Source organism: Chrysemys picta, chromosome 12 (assembly GCF_011386835.1).
Source record: "Chrysemys picta bellii isolate R12L10 chromosome 12, ASM1138683v2, whole genome shotgun sequence".
NCBI lineage: Eukaryota > Metazoa > Chordata > Testudines > Emydidae > Chrysemys > Chrysemys picta.
In genome coordinates, this window is record NC_088802.1 from 25,732,337 (window position 1) to 25,756,103 (window position 23,767).

A 23,767-nucleotide genomic window follows, 5' to 3' on the forward strand; every position below is an offset into this window, starting at 1 on the left:
TATATTAAGAACTGTAAACTACCTGGAACATCCAGCGGGGTGAGAAACTGCTTGATTCAAATCTTGCTTAGTCTGTAGAATTTAGACTGCAATTCTATTTTTCATTTCTTACGTAACCAACTTTTGATCTCTGGGGCTGCTACTTATAATCACTTAAAACCTACCATTATATAGTTAATAATCCTGCTTTGTTTTATTGAAAACTGTGTTTTTGGTTGAAGTGCTTGGGGAATCTCAGCTCAGGTTAATAAGGGCTGTTGCATGTCCACTGCAATTGGTTGGAGTGGCGGACTAATAAATGAGCTTGCACAGTCCAAGGGAGTCTTGAGCAGTGTAAGATGGGGTGCAAGGTTGGGGGTTGGAGTGATTTTCTGGTGCCTCTCTCTGTATAATTCATGACTGGCTGAGAGAGCCTTCATGCAACGTAGGTGGGTGTGGGTCTCCACACACTGATGGCTGAGTGATCACAGCACCTGGAGGGGTTTGCTGCTTGTCACTGGCAGAGCATTGTAAGAGACAGCCCAGGCTAGAGAGTTAAGGGGGCACAGTGGTACCCCAGTTCCAGGTTGTACCTGGGGATCCCATCACATCTGTGTTTCCCCCCCCCCCCAAGAACATAAGAATGGCCGTACTGGGTCAGACCAAAGGTCCATCCAGCCCAGTATCCTGTCTACCGACAGTGGCCAATGCCAGGTGCCCCAGAGGGAGTGAACCTAACAGGGTAATGATCAAGTGATCTCTCTTCTTCCGTCCATCACCACCCTCTGACAAACAGGGGCTAGGGACACCATTCCTTACCCATCTTGGCTAATAGCCATTAATGGACTTAACCTCCATGAATGTTATACCAATAGAATAAAAACCAGCAGGATCTTATTAAGAGGGATAAGGCAAAGATGCCACATTTATTATAAATATAATAATAAAGCAAAAGATAAAAGTAAACAACGTTGTTTGACCACTTATTTCTATCACTACTTATTCCTTATACACACACACACACACATATATATATATATATATTCATTCACACAATCATTCATTCAAGTTCTGTATAGGTGTTATAGTTACCAGCCTAGAAGATGCTCATGCCAAGTTACTGGCCAGGTATCTTGGTCATGAGGATGGAGCCGAGTCTGTGTCAGGTGCACCTGATGCTCCTGGAGGTTGGCAGCAGAACCAGAGACTCAAAGTCCTCAGTCTTTAGAGTCCATTCTTATAGGAATTAATTCCTATATTAGTCTATGGAAGCTGTTTCATCCTGCTGTTGCTGACTCAATCAGCAGATGGCACATTCCTGGTGACTCCACACTGTCCAAAGTTTGTGTTTCTCATCCTTCCAGGTGATGGGGTGGATCCCAGTTTACCCTCCGGGGATTGTCTGGTAATCCACTTGGCACATTCTTTGGCTGATGGATACTCCCTTTCTAGGCTGGCACCTCCCTAAGCATTCATGTACATCAAGCATTCATCAACATACATTCCATATCTTAACCATATTTTAATTTACTGTCTCCACCACGTTCAGGGTGTGTGCTAATTCATTTGAGACTCCTGGCCCTTTAATCAGAGAGGGTGGGGGTCTGTTCCTAGGAGCCGTTGCTGTTACAATTAAGTGAAAGTCACTTAACGGCTTAAGGCTCACAGCAGGGGTGGTAACATAGTGCTCACTTCAAGAACAAAGTCAATTAACTTGTTTGTAAGTTTTACATAGTAATAAAGTATCTTTCACAGGACAGATACAATCAATGGTTTCTACAGACAGTAGCTTACAAGTTTTAACAGAAGACCCAAGACATTTTTGTACTTGGTGAAACTGTTGGATTTTAAAGTGTGGGGGACAAATTATGGGGGGGCACTGTCACTTGGGGGAATCACTGTTAGTACCTTCTTTAATATCCCTACATGAATTTATCCCGTTCTCTTTTAAACCCTGTTATAGTCCTAGCCTTCACAACCTCCTCAGGCAAGGAGTTCCACAAGTTGACTGTGTGCTGTGTGAAGAACAACTTCCTTTTATTTGTTTTAAACCTGCTACCGATTAATTTCATTTGGTGGCCCCTAGTTCTTATATTATGGGAACAAGTAAATAACTTTTCCTTATTCACTTTCTCCACATCACTCATGATTTTATATACCTCTATCATATCCCCCCTTAGTCTCCTTTCCAAGCTGAAAAGTCCTACTCTCTTTAATCTCTCCTCATATGGGACCCGTTCCAAACCCCTAATCATTTTAGTTGCCCTTCTCTGAACCTTTTCTAATGCCAGTATAGCTTTTTTTGAGATGTGGAGACCACATCTGTACTCAGTATTCAAAATGTGGGCGTACCATGGATTTATATAAGGGCAATAATATATTCTCCGTCTTATTCTCTATCCCCTTTTTAATGATTCCTAACATCCTGTTTGCTTTTTTGACCGCCTCTACACACTGCGTGGACATCTTCAGAGAACTATCCATGATGACTCCAAGATCTTTTTCCTGATTTGTTATAGCTAAATTAGCCCCCATCATATTGTATGTATAGTTGGGGTTATTTTTTCCAATGTGCATTACTTTACATTTATCCACATTAAATTTCATTTGCCATTTTGTTGCCCAATCACTTAGTTTTGTGAGATCTTTTTGAAGTTCTTCACAGTCTGCTTTGGTCTTAACTATCTTGAGCAGTTTAGTATCATCTGTAAACTTTGCCACCTTTCTCCAGCTCGTTTATGAACATTTTTAAACATGGTTGCATGATGGTACACAGAAAGATGTTGAATCTCCCTCACCAGCACTGGCTGTGTGTCTGGAAAGGGCTCTGGTCTCAGCAGAGTTGCAAAGGGGTAAAAGTTTGCACAACTGTGCTGTGCCAGAGTCATAAAATTCCTATGTGTGTGGAGATCCCTCAATCTCCTGCAAGGGAAACCGCACGTCTCCCAGGAACCAGCTGACATCTCCAGAGAGTCTCCAGGAACATTTTCCCTTCTGTTGGGATTGTAGAAGGGCAGCCACCCACCCAGCACATCTACAACCACCTGTCTCTGAGTAACCCTCTGAGTCAGGGAGATCAACACTGATACCTGAGCAGAGAAAGAAGAAGACAGCACAGCCTTCCCTCCTTAGTAAGAACAAGAGCCCTCTGATGGCAACAGCTAATGAAACCCCCTCACTATGCTCGCCCTCTGGGGATGGAAACTGAGCTCAGGAGGGATCCGGCCAGAATCTGCCTGGAAATGTGTCCCACAGAGCAGCATCCCCTGCTGCTCCTCAGGGCTGTGTCTCACCTCATGGGATCCTTTTGACTGGGGATCTCTCTGGATCCATGGGTCCCTGGTCACCTCACAATCTCTTCAGGCTCCTGATTCCTACCGAGCTAGCAGTGCTAGGAGGGGGAAGCGAATGTAGAGGAACCCTGGCTCACCAGACAACTTATAAAGGAAACCAGATTGACAGGGACACCTGCAGCAGGGGCTGGGGGACAGAGGGTAAGGCTGGAGCAGCAGGGATAGCTGAGCTAAATAACCATTTCCCCCCTCACCTCCCATTTGTGCCTCACTTGTTACTATTTCTTCCTTTCCTTCTAGCTCTCTGTCACTTTCACCTCCTGATCCCCTCCCTTCTCATCTACTTTCCTCCTCTTGTTATATTCTCACCTCTTTCACCCCCTCTCACTCTCTGTCTCTCAGTCACATAATCTCTGAGCCCCACAACCCCAGGGATCTCTCAGCTGCCCCATGTTCTCTGGGCCACCTCATCGCCCTGCGGGGCTCTCAGACCCACCCCATCCCATATTGGTCCACCCTCTAGCACTCAGAGCCTTCTCAGTCCCCTACCTGGGCTCTGTGCATCATCATACTCCTGCCTCTGAACCTGCCCTGGCCTCGCTTCTCCACCAGCTTCTCACCACCCGCAAATCACTCCCATGTAGCTGGGACCTGATGATCCAGGACAGGCCTGACTCTCAGGGATGTTTATTCCCCCAACCCTGAGGGTGAACTGTCCCTGGCAGTGGAAGTACCAGGGGGTGGGACCCGCAGCAGGGGGCGCTGCTCTGTGGGACATGTTCCCAGGCTGGGAGAAAGAGTCAGGCTGGATCCAGACATGTGCCACGTTTCCAGCCCACAGGCAGCGGGTTTCATTAGCCAAGGCCATCAGGGGCCGCTGGGGGCTGCTCGGGGACGGGAGGCTGCGATTGCTGCCTCTCACTCTGCTCAGGGTTGGAGCATCCTGGGTCAGACGCTGCTGCCGCCGCCTCCATTGTCTGGGAGCTGGGAGCGGGACCAAGCTGTGGCTGAAGCGGGATCTATGCTGGGGGGAGACCTGCATTAATCTCGCTCTGTGCCCAGCCCAACTGGGACTGGCCCCTGGGGCAGCTCTGGGCTCTGCCGCCCCAGCTCCCAAGCTGGAGCCTGCAGGGGATGCAGAGACCTGGGGGGACCACGCTGGGGCTGGGAGGGGAGACTGGGCCCTTCTGCACAGCGCTAGGAGATCTCTGGGGAAAAGCTCCAGCCAGGGGCACAGGGAGCTGGGTCCCCGCTGTCTGTTCACCTCGGGCAGGTCTCTGGGTCTGGCCCTGAGCCAGACCCTCTGCCCAGGGGTGGGAGGCTGGGTGTGTGTGAATGGGGGTCAAGCCCAAAAGCCCTAGAGAAGGGCAGGGCTGTGTTGGGGTGATGGGTTAGTTGGTTTCCCACAGAAAACGGGCACTGCCCAAACCCAGAACTGAAAGGGGCAAAACAGTGACACATGCCTGTGAATTAGCCTCTGAATGTGCCCCCAGCCAGGGCAGTGCAGCGGGCACAGAGCTGTAGCTGTGCACACGATGCCCTTTGCACACTCAGTAGAGGAAGGGGAAAGGAATGGCTGGAAATAACTGTGGGTGTAAATTCAAAGGCTGATGCTGGCTCACGTGAGTAATAAAGAGAGCAAATGTTTTCCCAGACTGGCAGAGTCTAAATCCTCTGTCTGCAGGGAAAGAGCCTGGGGTGGGGGTATTGGGGTGTGAAATGAACTAAAGCCCCTTCTGAAACCTCCCCCATCACCCTTCTCACCCTGACAGGCTGTAGAATAACGTCCGTGTTTCGATCCAGATCATCCCATTCTCCCAGGGGACAGGGCAGGGAAATGGAACATGCTCAGGTAGTAGATTGTCCAGCAGCTGCTGGAAGTTTGGTCAGAAATTAATGGGGGGAGGGAAGGAACAGGGGAGGAGAACAGAACATGAAATCTCTGCTGGATTCTTTAAATGTGGGCCTTGAATTACATAAGAATGGCCATACTTAGTCAAACTAATGGTCCATCTACCTCAGTATCCTGTCTTCCAACAGTTGCCAGTGCCAGGTGCTTCAGAGGGAATGAACAGACCAGGCAATCATTGAGTGATTCATCCCGTCATCTACTCCAAACTCCAGGCAGCCAGAGGCTAGGGACACCCAGAGCATGGTTTTGCATCCCTGATCATCTTGACTAATAGCCATTGATGGACCTATCCTCCATGATCATAACTGATTATTTTTTGGCCTTCACAACATCCCTTGGCAATGAGTCCCACAGGTTGACTATGCATTGTGTGAAGAAGTAGTTCCTTTTGTTTCTTTTAAATTTGATACCTATTGGGTGACGCCTGGTTTTTGTGTTATGTGAAGGAGTAAATAACACTTCCTTACTTTCTCCACACCATTCATGATTTCATAGACCTCTATCATATCCCCCTTTAGTTGTCTCTTTTCCAAGCTGAACAGTCCCAGTTCCTACCCTCTGTTTCCTGTTTTTAACCAGTTACTGATCCATGAGAGGACCTTCCCTCTTCTCCCATGACTGCTTGTGTTGCATAAGAGCCTTCAGTGAGGGACCTTGTCATAGGCTTTCTGAAAGTCCAAGTTCACTATATCCACTGGATCACCCTTGTCCACATAATTGTTGACCCTCTCAAAGAATTCTAGAAGATTGGTGAGGCATGATTTCCCTTTACAAAAACCACGTAGACGCTTCCCCAACAAATCATGTTCATCTATGTGTCCGATAATTCTGTTCTTTACTAAGGTTTCAACCAGTTTGCCTGGTACTGAAGTTAGGTTTACCGGCCGGTAATTGCCAGGATCACCTCTGGAGCCTTTTTAAAAATTGGCATCACATTAGCTATCGGCCAGTCATCTGGTACAGAAGCTGATTTGAGTGACAGGTTACATATCACAGTTAGTAGTTCTGTGACATGCCCAGCAGGGGGTGGTGGAAATTCCTCACTGTGAGGAAACAAAGCCCTGGATGTGCTGATATCAGAGGCCTATTGCCAGTGCAGAGTGCGCCCCAGCCATCAACCTCCTGGAAAGGCAGGGGCTGGGCTTGCATCTCACAGGGGGTTAACCAATCACTGCAGGGCGGTGCAGTGCCTCGCTCATGCTGGCTGAGCTGTGCACCCCATGAGAGAGAGCAGCTTGTGAAGTTTCTGCCTGTGAAATATGATCTTATAGAGAACAGCAGGTGATGGCAGATTATGCTGCAATGTGGTGGGTGGGGAGGGGATGTGTAGGGAGTGGGGGAGGGGAGTGGGGAGCAGGGGGGCATATTTGGGGGTCATGGGAGTCACAGACACCCCCAGACCTGCACTCAGGAGTATAAACAGTCCCTGTTCTATTCCCTCCGCTCCCCCCACCACACTCCTCACCCCGGTGTCCCCTCCACATCCCCATTTCTCCTCCTCTCTCCTTCCCCACACTCTCCCCAACTCCCCTCCACTTTCACTCTTCCCCCCCCCAGGGTCACTCCTTCCCCCCACTCTCACTGGCTCCCCTCCACCACCCTTCTACCCCTATAGTCCCTGCTGCTTCCCCCCAAACCCGACTTCTTCCCCTCCAGGACCCCCCAAAAGCTGTCCTCTAAGGCTGTGTTATGTCTGGTACAGTCCAGGCTGTCTGATCTCGCCATGCAGCCAGCTCAGCCACTGCCTGTGATGTGCACACAGCAGCAGGGAGCACCGGAGGGATTCCTGTGCCTGCAGCGCCCAGTGGGCACCCTGCGGGCTGGATTTAGTCTCTGAATCAGGCTTTTCTGGTTTTCATTTTCACCCAATCAGCAGGATGCTGCCAGTGGATCCCTAGAACATTCCCTGGGATTTTGGAATGGGTCAGCTGCAGTGTCCAACAGATATCACATCACAGACACAGGGAGAAATCCCTTTGAGTGGCGCATCAGGCCCCGCTTCCCTCTGACAGGAAATTTGGGGGCAGTTATATTTCCCTTCCAGTGTCAGAGTTTGTAGGGTGGATTTCATTCCCCCTGAGGGGGGAGAGGGAAGAGTGTGTGTGTGTGTGTGTGTGTGTGTGTTTGTGTCACTACAGGGGGAATCTTCACCTGCAACACCACACATGCAAAACTGAAGGTCCACACTACTCACAACCCCCAGGAAGGGGGAACTGCCCTTCTCCCCTCTGCTTGCTTACCAGCACCCTGTCTTCTCTCCATCTCAGCTAGTCTCCTGCATGCTTGCCCCACCCCCATGTTCACCTCTCTTTCCCTTCAGTCTCTTACCTCTCACCTCTGCTATATCCCTACATGCCCCTGCCCACCCTTAGTCCTCACACTCCTTCCTGCACCTCTTCACTGTCCTTCCTACACACCTTCCCCTGAAGCCTCATAAACCTCCTCCCTGCACCCCAATTTCCTTCCATTACATCTTCCCTGCCAAGCCGACACATCTTCCTAAACCCTTCAGGGTCAATCTGCCCTCCACAAATCACCCTGCACCACGCTCAGACTCCCACGAGCTCCCAACTTACCCTGTATCTGCCTCACCCCACTCCCCACAATACATTGCACCTGCCCACAGTCTGCCTCATGCCCCCACTTTCCCTTCACCCCGTCTGCTTTATGTGTGCACCAATCATTCCTCTTCACCCGCCCCCCACTCTGTCTCTAGCTCCCTGCATTCCCTTTACTCTTCAGTTTCCTGTCCAGTCTCCTAACCATGGAGCTGCAGCCATATTCCCTGAGAAGATGGCTTCCGGTTCATGGAAAACAATGGGAGTTGGTAGCCATCTTTATTAAAGGCAGCCTCACTTCCACATGCCAAAACTGGAGGGAAATGGTGGCCATCTTGAATACGGGCATCTTGATTCCAGACCCCCTGAAAGAAATGGGACATGGTAGTCATGTCAAACAAGGGACTGTGCAAGTTCTCTGCTAGGAATCGGGAGAGCATGGAGAAATGTTACAAATATTGTGAGATCTATAATGGAATAACTGGAGTTAGCAGCTCTGGGCATCATAGTTTTTCCACAGAAACAGTGGAGGTTTTTAATGAAAGCTTTGAACATTTTTTCCATTCTTCCCTAGAGAAAGCAGAGAAATTTTGCAGCCCTTCCTGTGTCTCAGGTGGTGGGATTCTGACTGGGACAGCAGTTTCTGAGTGGGGGACTCTGGCAGTTTCAGGGGCCGGTGACCTTTGAGGAGGTGGCTGTGTATTTCAACCAGGGGCAGGGAGCTCTGGTGGACCCTCTACAGAAACGTCATACAGGAGAATTATCAAAACGTGACCTCGCTGGGTAAGGAACTCTAGTGCCTTGGGTATTAGAAGTAGGGGTATCTCTGAAGTACCTAAATCACTTCTACCCAGGATCCTTTCCTGGTCTCCTATATTTCAGGGGGATCATCCCAAGAGTCCCCAGACCATTGAGAGAAAGCCTATCCCCTCTACACTCCTCCCAGAGAAGAGGCAATTCAGAGACAGTGTGATGTTAATCCATCCTCATCCAAGGGAGAGGATGGGTGTGTGACACCGACACCCCCATATTCACCACTGTCATATAATTAGGATATGTTTTGGACAAAGTATGCCTTGTGAGCTATCATTCTAAAAGTTTTGATTTGCTAGACTATAATATCTCATTAGATTGTATGTACTATCATTGTATGTGAAGTTATGAAGTTGGGCTATGTATGTGTTACTGAAACACGTTGTTAGGGTGAAAACACCCACAAGCAGCCTCTCAGGCACAACTGTAAAAAGGCCAAACAATGTCAATGGCTTATTGAGGAAATGCACACAAGCACAAGGATTACCCCAGGAACTGTGTAGACTAGAACCCTCTCAGAGATAGCACTACACAATGGGAACTGTTTGACCCAGGTCACAGCAAAAGAGCTTTCCAGCAAGTGGGAAGAAGCTATAAAAGGGGGAAATGACATGATTGTACCTCACTCTCCCTACCACAACACACCTGAAAACAAAGACTGAACTGGGGGAAGTGATCCCAGGCTAAAGGGATTTCTAGGCTGCGTATGAAAACCTGGGAAACTCAAGCTGCAAAGCAATGGCAGCTTATGCCTTAAGAATCTGCCAGCCAGTTTATCACTCCGTGTGAGAATTTGGTAATTCATATCCTACTTCTCTAGTATATTAAACTCAGTTTGTGGTTTTGTTTATTTACTAGGTAATCTGCTTTGATCTGTTTGTTCACATCAATACAAATCGAAAACTCTGCTGAGGAGTTTTTATTAAGGGCACAATTCAGGATCTAGAAGGCCTCAGCTTCCCCTGTCCTTGCTCTTCAGGACTGGAATGTGTAAATGGTGGGTGTCAAGGCTGGATCCCCACTTTGAACTTTAGGGTACAAATGTAGGGGCCTGCATGAAAACTTCTAAGCTTAACTACCAGCTTAGCTCTGGTTCTGCTGCCACCATTTCAATTTTCCCTCCCTGGGAAGCCTTGAAAAACCTTCACCAATTCCCTGGTGAATACAGATCCAAACCCCTTGGATCTTAAAACAGGGGGAAATTAACCATTCCCCTCCTTCCTCCCACCAACTCCTGGTGAACACAGATCCAATCCCCTTGGATCTAAAACAAGGAGAAATTAACCTTTCCCCCTCCTTCCTTTCACCAACTCCTGGTGAATACAGATCCAAACCCCTTGGATCTAAAACAAGGAGAAATTAACCATTCCCCTCCTTCCTCCCACCAACTCCTGGTGAATCAAGATCCAAACCCCTTAGATCTTAAACAAGGAAAAATCAATCAGGTTCTTAAAAAGGTTTTTAATTAAAGAAAAAGGTAAAAATCATCTCTGTAAAATCAGTATGGAAATTAACCTTACAGGGTAATCAAACTTAAAGAGCTCAGAGGACTCCCCTCTAGTCTCAGGTTCAAAGTACAGCAAACAAAGATAAACACTCTAGAAAAAGGTACATTTACAAGTTGAGAAAACAAAGAAAAGCTAACACGCCTTGCCTGGCTATTTACTTACAAGTTTGAAATAGGAGAGACTTGTTTAGAAAGATGTGGAGAACCTGGATTGATGTTTGGTCCCTCTCAGTCCCGAGAACGAACACACTCCCAAACAAAGAACACAAACAAAAGCCTTCCCCCTCCCAAGATTTGAAAGTATCTTGTCCCCTTATTGGTCCTTTAGGTCAGATGCCAGCCAGGTTACCTGAGCTTCTTAACCCTTTACAGGGAAAAGGATTTTGGAGTCTCTGGCCAGGAGGGATTTTATAGTACTGTACACAGGACAGCTGTTACCCTTCCCTTTATAGTTATGACAGTGGGAGAGGTCAGGAAATGATTGGTGCCTAGCAACTGTAACTGGCTTTTGAAACTACAAGTTTTTCTCATTGTAGAGGGATTCAGAGTCTCTAGTGTGACAGCAAGAGGGAGGGAGTGGAATGGAAACAAGACTCAGGAACTTGGCTGTGAAATGCACTAAAGCTCCTGAACCCTCCCCAATTGCCCTTCTTGAAATGATAGAAAATTGATAAGGGAATCAAAAGGACAGAAGGAAAAATCTATGGCCAAAATAACTACCACAGCCTGCTTCACCTTGTTCCGTCCTCCTAGGGGTTGGTGAATGGAAATGGCTGCAGCAGATCCAATTGTGGTAGGGGATTTTTTAGGAACCTTATGTTATTGTTCTATTATTGTATTACCAAGGAGCCCTAGCCATGATCCAGAACCCCATTGTGCAAGGCATTGTACAAATGTAGAACAAAAAAAATAACAAAACAGTGGATGTTTTGTTTGGTGGCTGCAGTTGTTCATTCCCCTCCAAAGCAGGTCCACGGCAGGGGGTGAAATCAAGCCTGGGGTTTGATGGCTCAATTTATAGATCAATGGAGCTGGCATCTGGGACAGAGAACAGGATAGCAGAGTGCCTAGGAGATAAATCCCCTTTTCCCCAATAGAGACAGTTGCGACACCACGGAGTTAGTATCACAGAAAGCACCAAAAAATTAGAAGCAGGAGCCAGACACCTGGTGGGAAGCAAACGCCTAGGATGGAGTCCAGCCAGGATGTTTGAGAGCCCTTTAGCTGCTCTGTGTCCTCGGGGAATTGTCAAGATTCTGCCCAGGAGGAACTGGATTCCTCACTGAGCTGAAAGAGAGAATAGACACTGGAGATGCTGCTGGTGAGGAGACAAGCTGCTACCCCTCTGGAGGTGTCTGTGTATCCAGTCTTGTGCTAAGCTCCAGAACTGAGGAAATTCCCCAGGATGCCCAGGGAGATGAAGGGTTTGCAACAAATCTTTTATTCAGAAAAGCAGAAACCAATGTTGAAAAAACTTCAGTGTGAAATAAAGACTCAATCAAAATCTAAATGTCCAGAAACACAAGACCTCACCCCCACCATCCAGAGGCAAGGTGAATTCCCTCCCAGGGCAGTCATTTCAGGAATAATCATAATGTGTTCTGAGTCTCTGCTTGAAATCAGGGACAAGGGAATCCAGCTAAAACCCTTCAGCTCAGTAAAACACTCCCCTGACAGAGAGAGCTAGGGAAGAATGAGACAGTGGCAGAATAATAAAATACAGTAATAATAAAGAAACTTTCTAACTAAAGATGCCAATATTCATAAAAAGTAACAGAGTCCTGTGGCACCTTTAAGACTAACAGATGTATTGGAGCATAAGCTTTCGTGAGTGAATACGTGCATCTGACGAAGTGGGTATTCACCCATGAAAGCTTATGCTCCAATACATCTGTTAGTCTTAAAGGTGCCATAGGACTCTCTGTTGCTTTTTACAGATCCAGACTAACACGCTACCCCTCTGATACTTGACAATATTCATAGAATCACAGAACTGAAAGGGACCTCGAGAGGTCATCTAGTCCAGTCTCCTGCACTCAAGGCAGGACTAAGTATTATCTAGACCATTCCTGGCAGGTGTTTGTCTAACTTGCTCTTAAAAATCTCCAATGATGGAGATTTCACAACCTCCCTAGGCAATTTATTCCAGTGCTTAATCACCCTGACAGTTAGGAAGTTTTTCCTAATGTCCAACCTAAACCTCCCTTGCTGCAATTTAAGCCCATTGCTTCTTGTCCTATCCTCAGAGGTTTAGAAATGTTTTCTTCTTCCTCCTCCTTGTAACCTTTTACGTATTTGAAAACTGTTATCATGTCCCCTCTCAGTCTTCGCTTTTCCAGACTAAACAAACCCAGTTTTTTCAGTCTTCCCTCATAGGCCACGTTTTCTAGACCTTTCATCATTTTTATCACTTTTCTCTGGAATCTCTCCAATTTGTCCACATCCTTCCTGAAACGTGGTGCCCAAAACTGTACACAATACTCCAGTTGAGGCCTAATCAGCATGGAGTACAGTGGAAGAATTACTTCTTGTGTCTTGCTTACAACACTCCTGCTAATACATCCCAGAAGGATGTTCACTTTTTTTGCAACAGTGTTACACTGTTGACTCATATTTAGCTTGTGCTCCACTATGACCCACAGATCTCTTTCCGCAGTACTTCTGCCTACGCAGTCACTTCCCATTTTATATTATTGTCATGAGACACTTGATACTGTGTTGCTATTAGTGAAATCTGATGGGATGATGCACATGAATGGAATGCTAAAATCAATGGTTTTCACCTAGTCAGGAAAGATCAAGTGGACAAAAGGAAGGGGGAGTGGCACTCTGTCAAAATAGCATTACTTGTTTCTAAGTTACTGGTAACTAGGAATAAAATGATCTTGAATGCTTATGGATCAAGGTACTAACAGATAAAGCACAAGCTGGGGTACTAGTTGGTGTCTGCTACAGACCACCAAATCACACTAGGGAACAACAGGATGACTGACTCCTTAAGTATCTACCTTTAATATGTGTATGGAAAAAGCTACATGATCGGGAGACTTCAGTCTGAGTGACATATGTGGGAGGTCTCATGCAGCCACTAATAAAACATCCTTGGAGTGTCTAAATATTATAAATGACAACTTCCTAACTCAAAGTTTTGCATCCAACACAGGGGAATTCTATATTAGATCTTGTCATGACATACAAGGAGGAATTGATCACAGAACTAAAAATTTGTGATAGCTTAGGCACAAGTGATCATGACTCAATCACATGTGTTACATGCAAACATCATAAGTCCCAACCAATACTGTATATATTTGATGTTTTGAAAGGACAAATTTCACAAAGCTGAAAACAATGATGAGATAAATCAGCTGCGAGGAAGAATTTAAACAGAAAAATGTAAATGGTAACCAGGAATAAGAATACTTTACTAGATGTCCAAAATTCAACAACTGGTTAAAAAGCAACAACTTGGCTTCGAGGAGAAGTGAAGACAGCTATAAAAATAAGAAAACAATATATTAACAAATGGAAGAAATGGAAAGTTAATAATAATGAACATAAATCAGAAGCTAGAAATTGTTGAAAATTGAGAAGGGAATCAAAAAGACACAAGCAGAACTCCATGGCCAAACAAATTAAGGACAATAAGAAAGAGGTTTTTTTAAGTATATTAAGAACTAAGAGTCTTAACAATAGTACTAGTTCCTGACTAGATGGAAATAGCAGTATTATCAATAATAATGCAGAAAAGCAGATGTATTCAATAATTTCCGTTCTGTATGTGGGAACAAAAATGAAATAGATGATGTAGTTATATCGTATGACGGCAACACTCATAGACTCATAGACTTTAAGGTCAGAAGGGACCATTATGATCATCTGGTCTGACCCCCTGCATGCTGCAGGCCACAAAACCGTCCCTACCCTTTCCTTGACTCTGCTGATGAAGTCCCCAAATCCTGTTTTAGTGACTTCAATTGGCAGAGAACCCTCCTGCTAGAGATCCCTGCCCCATGCTGCGGAGGAAGGCGAAAAACCTCCAGGGCCTCAGCCAATCTACCCTGGAGGAAAATTCCTTCCCGACCCCAAATATGGCGATCAGTAAGACCCCGAGCATGTAGGCAAGAGTCTCCAGCCTGACCCTTGTTAGCCATTATACTATTTACCTACCATTGCTCGGTATTCCTCAGCTAATATGTTTTACCATTAAACCATTCCCTCCATAAACTTGTCTAACTTAATCTTAAAACCAGACAGGTCCCTCGCCCCCACCGTTTCCCTCGGAAGGCCGTTCCAATATTTCACCCCTCTGACGGTCAGAAACCTTCGTCTAATTTCAAGCCTAAACTCTTTCCATTCCAATTGTATCTTGTGCGGATATTAAATGGCAGCTACTAAAGTTAAGCAGTTTTACATCTGCATGTCCAGATAACTTGCATCCAAGAGTTTTAAAAGAATTAGCTGAGGAACTCTCTAGACCATTAATGTTGATTTTAAAGTAACTCTTGAAACACTGAGGAAGTTCCAAAAGACTGTAAGAAACCTAATGTTGTGCTTTGAAGGTTAATGGGATGACTTAGGCAATAGTAGGACTGCCAGCCTTACAGATCCTGGGAAAATTAATGGAGTAGCTGATATGGGACTTGATTAATAAAGAATTAAAGGAGGGTAATATAATGAATCCCCATTAACATGGGTTTATAGAAGACAGATCCTGTCAAACTAGCTTGATTTATTTTTAATGAAATTACAAGTCTGGTTGATAAAGGTAATAGTACTAATTGAATATACTTAGACTTCTGTAAGACATTCGACTTGGTACTGAATGATACTTTGATTAAAAAACTAGACTGATACATGGCTCACATTAAATGGGTTTAAATCAACATGGCACACATGAATGGATTTAAAACTGATTAACTGACAGGTCGCAAAATATAATTATAAACTGGGAATCATCAAGTGGGTGTTTCTCAGGGGGTCCTGCAGGGATCAGTTTTTTGTGGTATCCTTTTTAACCTTTTCATCAGTAACCTAGAGGAAAACATAAAATCATCACTGATAAAGTTTGCAGGTGACACACAGATTGGGGACTGTTATAAAGTTGGGTGCCAGCAAACCATACGCATTTCAGTATGGCCAAATATAAACTAACATAATTAGGAACAAAAAATGCAGGCCTTAGTTACAGGGATGAAGGACGGTATCCTGGGAAGCAGTGATTCCGAAAAAGACTTGGGGGTCATGATAGATAATCAGCTGAACGTGAGCTGCCAATAGCCCAAAGGGCAAATGTGCTCCTTGGATGTCTAAACAGGGAAATATTGAGTAGGAGTAGAGAGGTTTTATTACCCTCCATATTTGGCAATGGTGTGACAGCTACTTGAATACTGTGTCGAGTTCTGGTGTCCACAATTCAAGAAGGTTGTTGATAAACTGGAGATGGTTCAGAGAGGATCCACAAGAATGATTAAAGCCTTGGGAAACATGCCTTATAGTGAAAGACTCCAGGACCTTGATCTATTTACTTTAGCAAAGAGAAGATTAGGAGGTGACTTGATCACAGTCTCTAAGTAAGTATCTTGGTAACAAATATTTGACAATTGGCTCTTCAGTCTAGCAGACAAAGATCTAACAAGAGCCAATGGCTGGAATTTAAAGCTGGACAAATTCAGCCTAGAAATACTGCACAAACTTTTCAACGGTGGGACAACTTACCAAGGGTTGTGGTGGATTCTCCATCAGTGGCAATTGTTAAATCAAGACTGGATGTTTTTTAAAAAAAGTTCTGCTCTGGTTCAAACAGGAATTAATTCACAGAAGGCCTATGGCCTGCGCTATGCATGAGGTCAGGCTAGGGGAACACAGTGGTCCCTTGTGGCCTTAGACTCGAACACACAGTGATTAGTGACACCCCACAACTCTCCAGGGAGGTGGACGACTATTACTATCCCCAGGGCAGAGACGGAGGAACGGCACCACAGAGGGGGGAAGCGACTGATACGGGGTCACACAAAGAGAGTTGGCTACTGAACCGAGAAGTCCTAACTCCCACTTCCTTCACCCTGCTCTAGCCACCTGACCACACTCTCTTCTCAGAGCCAGGAGCCAAACCCAGGAGTGCTATGTCCCAAGTCCCCAGCTCTCACAGGGCAATCAAACCTCTCTGGGGAATCTCCCCCCTGGATTCCCCAATGTCCAGTGCATCTCTCTCCCCTCCTTCCCCCCAACGTCTACAGGGATGTTCAATACACCGAGACTTGCTCTGAAATCCTGTTACTTCAGAGCAGTAGCTCTCGGCTGCCTTATAACTACAGCCCCATACGGCTACTTGGTGCTGCCCTACAGAACATCCCAGCGCATCTGTTCTCAAGGCCTTAGGAGCTGCAAGGATGACTGGATGGCAACGGGAAATTTTTACCTCCCTGCTAAATTGGAACTTGCACAAATGTCTCCCCACTAATTCCATCGCCTGCTCCCCCAGACCCTGAAATGACTCATCTCCCCAATGCCCAGCATTTCCCCCTCCTCTGGCCCCACCAGCCGCCCTCACTGAAATCCAAACCATCCACCTGCCTGCTGCCCGCACTCAGCCCATCCTCAATTGCAGCAGGTTTACATTTTGCTTCAGGGGAGCACCGACCCATTGCCCCACAGGGAGAGCTCCCACTGCCTTCTATCCTGTGTGGAGTTTCTGGTGGGACATGAGGGAGACCTTTGCCTTGTAGCTTTTCCCACAGACAGAACATTTATAGGGTGTCTCTCCATTGTGCATTCTCTGGTGTCTAATAAGGTGCCATTTCTGAGCAAAACTTTTCCTGCACTCGGGGCAGTTATAGGGCCTCAGGCCAGTGTGGATTCTCCTGTGTCTAATAAAGGCCGAGCTGTGACCAAAGCTTTTCCCGCAATCTGAGCATTTATAGGGCTTCTCTCCTGTGTGGATTCTCCGATGCACAATAAGGTCAGAGCTATTACTGAAGCTTTTCTTGCAGTCGGGGCAGTTATAAGGTCTCTCTCCTGTGTGGATTCTCTGATGTGAAATAAGTTCTGAGCTCTGCTTGAAACTTTTCCCACAGACGGAACATTTATAGGGTGTCTCTCCTGTGTGGATTCTTTTATGTATAGTGAGGTCTGAGCTCCGAATGAAGCTTTTCCCGCACTCAGGACATCTAAAGGGTCTCTCTCCCGTGTGGGTTTTCTGGTGTGTAATGACATGAGCCTTCCGATTGAACCCCTTCCCACACTCAGGGCAGTAGAAGGGCCGCTCTCCCGTGTGGATTCTCTGATGAGTGATAAGGTGTGAACGCCGACTGAAGCTCTTCCCGCACTCAGGGCAGTTATAGAGTTTCTGTCCCGTGTGGATTCTCTGATGCTTAATGAGGTTTGAGCCATCACTGAAGGTTTTCCCACAGTCGGGGCAGTTATGGGGTTTCTCTCCCGTGTGGGTTCGTCGATGTGACAGAAGTTCTGAGCTGCGCTTGAAGCTCTTCCCACAGTCATGACACTCGTAGGGTTTTTCTCCCGTGTGGACTCTCTGATGTATAATCAGGGTAGAGCTCCGACTGAAGCTTTTCCCGCACTCGGGGCAGTTATAGGGTCTCTCCCCCGTGTGGTTTCTCTGATGTACAATAAGATGTGATCTCCAACTGAAGCTTTTCCCACACTCAGCACAATCATACGTTTTTTCTTTAGTGCAGATTCCTGGCTGGATCATGTCTTTGGGAAGGTCTTTCAAAACTCCTCCACGGTGAGTGGATTTACCCCGTGTCTTCCCTCGGTGGTTTCCCAGCTGCTTCTCTGGCCTGAGCTGACTCTTGCAGGTTGCTTCCTGGAGTCCTGAGCAGGGACTGTTCCCTTCAGCTCTTCCTGATCGCATCCCATGCAGTTCCACTTGCTCGAGACCTTCCTGCTGAGAATTCTCCGCCTCCTTCTCAGTCACCGTCCCACCACCTCCTGGGACAGAGGGAAAATTCAGACATGAATATCAACTTGATCTTGGATGAAAGGGAACCTCAGAAAGGAGAGTGCAAAGTGGGGAGCAAACCAAAATAACTGCTGGGAAGATTGAAAAAAGCAGGAGCTGAATGTCCCCTCCTCCAAAACCAATTCTGCCTCCACATCCATCCAATAACTCCAGGTGAAGGGAGCTACAGTCAGGTATCAGGCAGGGCGGGCGGGAAGCCATGAATCACATGACACCTCGTGGGAACAATCCTGACCTGGGTGAGATGGGGCAGAACTGGGGTAGCTCGTGGGGCCTTTGTGGGAATCCCAGCTGTTGACATCAATGGCGGGTGGTTTCTGCATCCATTTAACCAATTCCTCACCTATGTGGATGTTTTTCAGGATCTCTTTTTCCTTAGAGCCCTGGAGATCCAGGACCCATGGCTCTTTCCCCCGTTCCAGCTGGGAGATCACATCCGGTTTGGGAATGCGAAAACCTGCTCCAGGGAAAAGAAAACAGAAGAGAGAAGAATTTTACAGTTTCAGACATGCATCCGATGAAGTGAGCTGTAGCCCACGGAAGCTTATGCTACAATAAATTTGTTAGTCTCTAAGGTGCCACAAGTACTCCTGTTCTTTTTAAGAATTTTACAGTTATTCTGACCCAGAGATGGGTTGGGTAGGTGTCCTTGTATAAATTCAAAACATGGAAAAATGTTCCTGGAGATCCTTTGGGATGGTCAGATGGTTCCTGGGAGACCTGCAGTTCCTCCTGCAGGAAATTCAAGGATTTCCACCCCCTGGGGATTATATGACTCTGGCAAAGCACAGTTGTGCAACCTCTAACCCTTTTGTAACCCTGGTGAGACCAGAGACCTTTCCGGGTATAGAGCCAGTCCTGGGAAGGGAGGGACACACAACATCTTTCTGCGTACCAGTGTGTGCTCATATTTAAAAACACAGATAGGAACATACCACCCATCCTCTCTCTTGGACATGCTGGGGATGGGGATGTATTAGCACTCTACTGTGTCTCCATATCTCCTCTCCCATAGGAGGGGTCATAGAGGATGCAGATGCTTCCCCATGGGTTCTGGGGACAATGGGGCTGATCCTCCTGAAATCTAAGGGACCAGGGAAGAACCCTGAGCAGAACCCAACCCAGAATCTTCAGAGACTCCCCAGCTTCTAATAACCAAGGAGACAGGAATCCTTACCTAGAGATATCACAGTCTCATAGTTCTCCTGCATGATGTCCCTGTAGAGGGCTCTCTGACTGGGGTCCAGCAGAGCCCACTCCTCCTTGGTGAAATACACAGCCACCTCCTCGAAGGTCACCGGCCCCTGAAACAGCCAGAGTCCTCTACTCAGGACCTGTTCCCCCAAGCATAATCCCACCAGCTCAGTTGTGGGTAGGGCTGGAAAATCCCCCTCCCCACAGAGAGCATGGAACTGCCCTGGGGAAGGGGAAATTTCTCAAAGCTGTCATTAAAAACACAGTTTCTGTGGTGAAACCATGATGCCCAGAGCTTCCAACTCTGGTGATTTTATCATGAGTCTCACAATATTTAGTTGGAAGTTTTGGACATTCCCATGCTCTCCTAGGAATCTCATGATTCCTGGTACAGAACTCACACATGTTTGAACCCTTGTTCAACATGGTCCCATTACTTTGTAGGGGAGGGGGCTGGAGTCAAACTACCCTGATTCAAGATGGCCACCAATTCCCTGCAGTTTTGGCATGCGGAAGAGAGAGTGAGGCTGCCCTTGGTAAAGACAGCCACCAATTCACATTGAAAACAATTAGACTCAAGCCCTGCTCTCCTCAGGCACGGCTGTGACTCTGTGGTTAGGAGTCTGGACAGGAAACTATGAAGATAAATGGAAATGTGTGGGGGTCAGAAGGAAGCTGAGGGGGATTCAAGGGGATTTGTGGGGCCAGAGAGGCTGAGGAGCTGCAGGGGCATATGGGTTGCAGGTGTGAGAAACAGGAGACTGCAAAGGGAAAGATAGATGAATATAGGGCAGGTGGGGAAGAGACTGGAGACAGTGCGGGAAGACATTGGTTGGGGCAGAGTGGAGACAAAGTAATGGGAAGGGAAGGGGGTGAAGAGGGCCAGAAGGGCAGCTCCCCCTTCCCAGCAGTAGGGGAGGGTCAGTAGTTGGTGTCCCCCTGTGAGCAGCGGCAGGGAGGTTTAATTTTTGCACATGTACTGTTGCAGGTAGAGTTTTGTGGCTGCAATGCAATACACAAACACTGGGGGCCAGGCAGCTTAGCCCCTGGTGGTGGGAGGGAGGAGCCTTGCCCCAACACTGAAAACCCAGAAAGCAAATAAAATTGCTGCAAAATTTATTATTTTTTTATACTAGTGTTTTTTAAGGTGAACTGGAGAGGCAAACAGGGGACTTTTGGAGGGAGTGTGAGAGGTTTCTTCTAGGTACAGTTTTACATGGCCAGCAATGGAACAGTGGTTGTGACCTGCAACAGACGTGCCACATTTTCTTTCCTGAAGGAGGTCAGATCAAACTTCCTCTGGATGAAGTGCAAGTTGGTGGCTATGCTGGAAGAAAGATTAGTGGTTTGACAGGACAAGTACAGATACAGAGATGCTGAGGAGTTCTTGCAACCAAATTCAGGAAGCATCAGCACCCCAGATTCAAGAATGGAACTGGCCACCACAGAACCAGGGAGAGGAGCCATGGCAATTTGTAATCACTGAGGCGGGAGGACCAGGTGACATTCTCCGCAGCTGGAGGCATTTGAGGATTGGCAAACCGTGAACACCAGAGGGAAGAGGACCAGAAGGAACTCCACACAGCTAGAAGTATCCCATTGTTATGTTCTCAGTGTGGAAACTGCAGTATCTAGTTAACCAAATAGAATGGAGACCTGTACAGGACATACCTGAGGATGCCTGCCCAACCCACAAGACAATCAAGCATGCCTACAAAGAGATCTCCACCCATGCAAGGAAGGCAGACGATCCTTGTTGGGGATTCTGTGCTAAGAAGAATGGAAAGAACATTCTGCCAGGGACAGGCAGACAACAGGACGGAGCCCAGACATGAGGAGTCACTCTGAGATTGGATAGGGCTTCTGGAGTCAGTGGGCAAAGATCCAGTGGTGATGGTCCGTATTAACATTAATAACACTGTGTCATGGGGCAATTTCAGAGAAATTGGAAGGGTGATAAAGGAAAGGAACGTGAAAGTGATAGTCTCAGATGCTTCTTGTTCTGGGAGCGAAGGAAGGCAGAAGGTTCTGGAAGCGAACCACCGGCTAGGTAAGTAGTGGAGGGTTTTGGTTTTATGAAATATTGGACCATCTTCTAGGGGGAAGAGAGGGCTGTACAGGTTGGATGGCCTCCATATCTGTTGAAGGGAAACCAATCTGCTAGGGGAAAAGCTGGCTAGAGTAGTCAAGAGGACATTAAACTAAAAACAAAAGGAGAAAACAAATGAGGGAACAAATGAGTACTCAGACCAAATGATCAAGACGTCACAAAGAGTCACAAAGAGAAGAAATTCTTTAATTGTCTACACATTAGAAGCCTGGGTAAAAAACAAAAGAAATTGGAATTGCTTGTTAATGAGAAAAAATTCAACCTACTTGTTATTACTGAAACTTGGTGGGAAGATCGGCATGATTGGAATGTTAAAAAAATTAAATAATATAGTCTCATCATATGATGATAACTCCTTCCATTTCACTAGTATATCTGGAAGCTACTGATGTTAAACATTTTTAAATTAGCAGATCCAGCGAACTTGCATCCAAGAGTTTTAGAAGAGCTGGCTAAGGAGTAGCTGAAGAGTAGTTAATGTTGATTTTCAATAAATCTGGGAATACCGAGGAAATTCCAAAAGACTAGAGGAAAGCTAACGTTGTGCCAATTTTTAAAAAGGGTAAACAGGGTGACCTGAGTAATTATAGGCCTGTCAGCATGACATCAATCCTGGACAAGAGAATGGAGCAGCTGATGTGGGACTCGATTACTAAAGAATTAAAGGAAGGTTATGTAATTAAAGCAAATCAAGATGAATTTTTGGAAGACTAACTTTGTACCTTTTTTGAGATGACAAGTTTGGCTGATAAAGGTAATAGTGCTGATCATACTTAGCATTTTGAAAGGTGTTTGACTGGTACTGCACAACATTAGTTGAGTTAAAAAACTAAAATAATATCAAATTAAAATGGCAGAAATTAAATAGATTAAAAACTGGCGGGTCTCAAACTGTAACTGTAACCAGGGAATCGTCATCAAGTGGGTGTGTATCCAGCGGGGTCCCACAGGAATTGGTTTATGGCCCTGTTGCTATTTAACATTTTTATCAGTCACCTGGAAGAAAAAACAAGCTCATCGCTGATAAAGTTTGCAGATGACACAAAGATTGGAGATCTGGTAAATAATGAAGAGGACAGATCACCCTTATAGAGCGATCTGGATCATTTAGTAAGTTGGGTGTCAGTAAAGAATTTGCATTTCAATATGGCCAAACATAAAATCATACAATTAGGAAGAAAGAATGCAGGCCATAGACACAGAATGGGGGATTCTATCCTGGGAAGCAGTGAATAAGACTTGCAGGTTATGGTGGATAATCAGCTGAATATGAGCTCCCAGAATGATGGTACGGCCAAAAGGGCTAATGTAAACCTTGGATGAATAAACATGGGAATGTCGAGTAGGAGTAGAAAGGTTATACTAGTTCTGCGACAGCTACTTGAATACTGTGGCCAGTTCTGGTACCCACAATTCAAGAAGGGTGTTGAAAAATTGGAAAGGATTCAGAGAGGAGCCACAAGAATGATTAAAACATTGGAAAACATGCCTTGTAGTGAAAGACTCCAGGAGCGCAGTCTATTTAGCTTAACAAAGAGAAGGTTAAGGGGTGACTTAATCACAGTTTATAAGTATCTACACAGGGAACAGAAATTTGATAATGGGCTCTTCAATCTAGCAGATAAATATATAACAAGATCCAATAGCTGGAAGTTGAATGTCGATAAATTCAGATCCGAAATAAGGCACAAACTTTTTAACACTGAGAGTGATTAACCGCTGGAAAAACTTAGCATGGATTTTCCATTAGTGGCATTTTTTTTTTTCCAATTCAGTTTGGATGTTTTTTTAAAAGATATGCTCTAGTTCAAACAGGAACTAATTCAGGGGAGTCCTAAATCCTGTGTTATACAGGACATCAGACTAACTGATCACAATGGTCCATTCTGACTTCCTATGAATCTATGCCCATCTCCTGACTTTCCGGAGTGACTCACGGCTTCTGAGTTCTGCATTCTGGCTGTAGACTTTGGATATCAACATTTTTAGGCATTTGCTTTCTCAAGTATAGTAATTTACACTGGGCCTGTCCCACAAATTCAGGGCCCAAATTAAAGATGGTGTAGTGTATAAGGGTAGGTTAGTATCTCTTTAAATAATTTGTGAGCTCTCTAGTAGCGCTCACTGGGTGCTAGTTTTAGAAACCTCAAGAAATCAGTGCAGCAGTGTGTGTAGTTAGGCCTTGAGTGTCGGTGGGTATTTAGTAAATATGGCTATTTGAAACCCAACTCTGCCTGTGTGCTTTCTCCAAGTTCTTTGTGTTGTTTGAAGAGCAAAAGACCCAACTGGTAACGGGGATGGGATCTGAATCCAGAAACACAGTGGAATAGACAGTGACTGCAGATGCCCAGTGGAAATGGAACTCAAAGGAAACTGCTGCCTGTAGCCAGTGGGACTGTCAGTAAACTGCTCATTGA

At 46.0% G+C, this 23,767-nt stretch overlaps 1 protein-coding gene across 8 annotated transcripts in view; it reads right to left on the reverse strand.

Moving 5' to 3' along the window:
* Positions 1 to 11,485: 11,485 nt before the first annotated feature.
* The window catches only part of LOC101953392 (zinc finger protein 436-like), a 38,013-nt gene continuing 25,731 nt past the window's right edge, over positions 11,486 to 23,767 (reverse strand). For all 8 annotated transcript variants that reach the window (XM_065562334.1, XM_065562343.1, XM_065562344.1 and 5 more), the window contains 3 exons: positions 19,224 to 19,350; positions 18,390 to 18,503; positions 11,486 to 18,015 (listed from right to left, as the gene is read on the reverse strand). In XM_065562334.1, the coding sequence (XP_065418406.1) occupies positions 16,739 to 18,015; positions 18,390 to 18,503; positions 19,224 to 19,350 (1,518 nt within the window). In that variant the 3' untranslated portion in view covers positions 11,486 to 16,738. The remainder of the gene's footprint in view (positions 18,016 to 18,389; positions 18,504 to 19,223; positions 19,351 to 23,767) is intronic.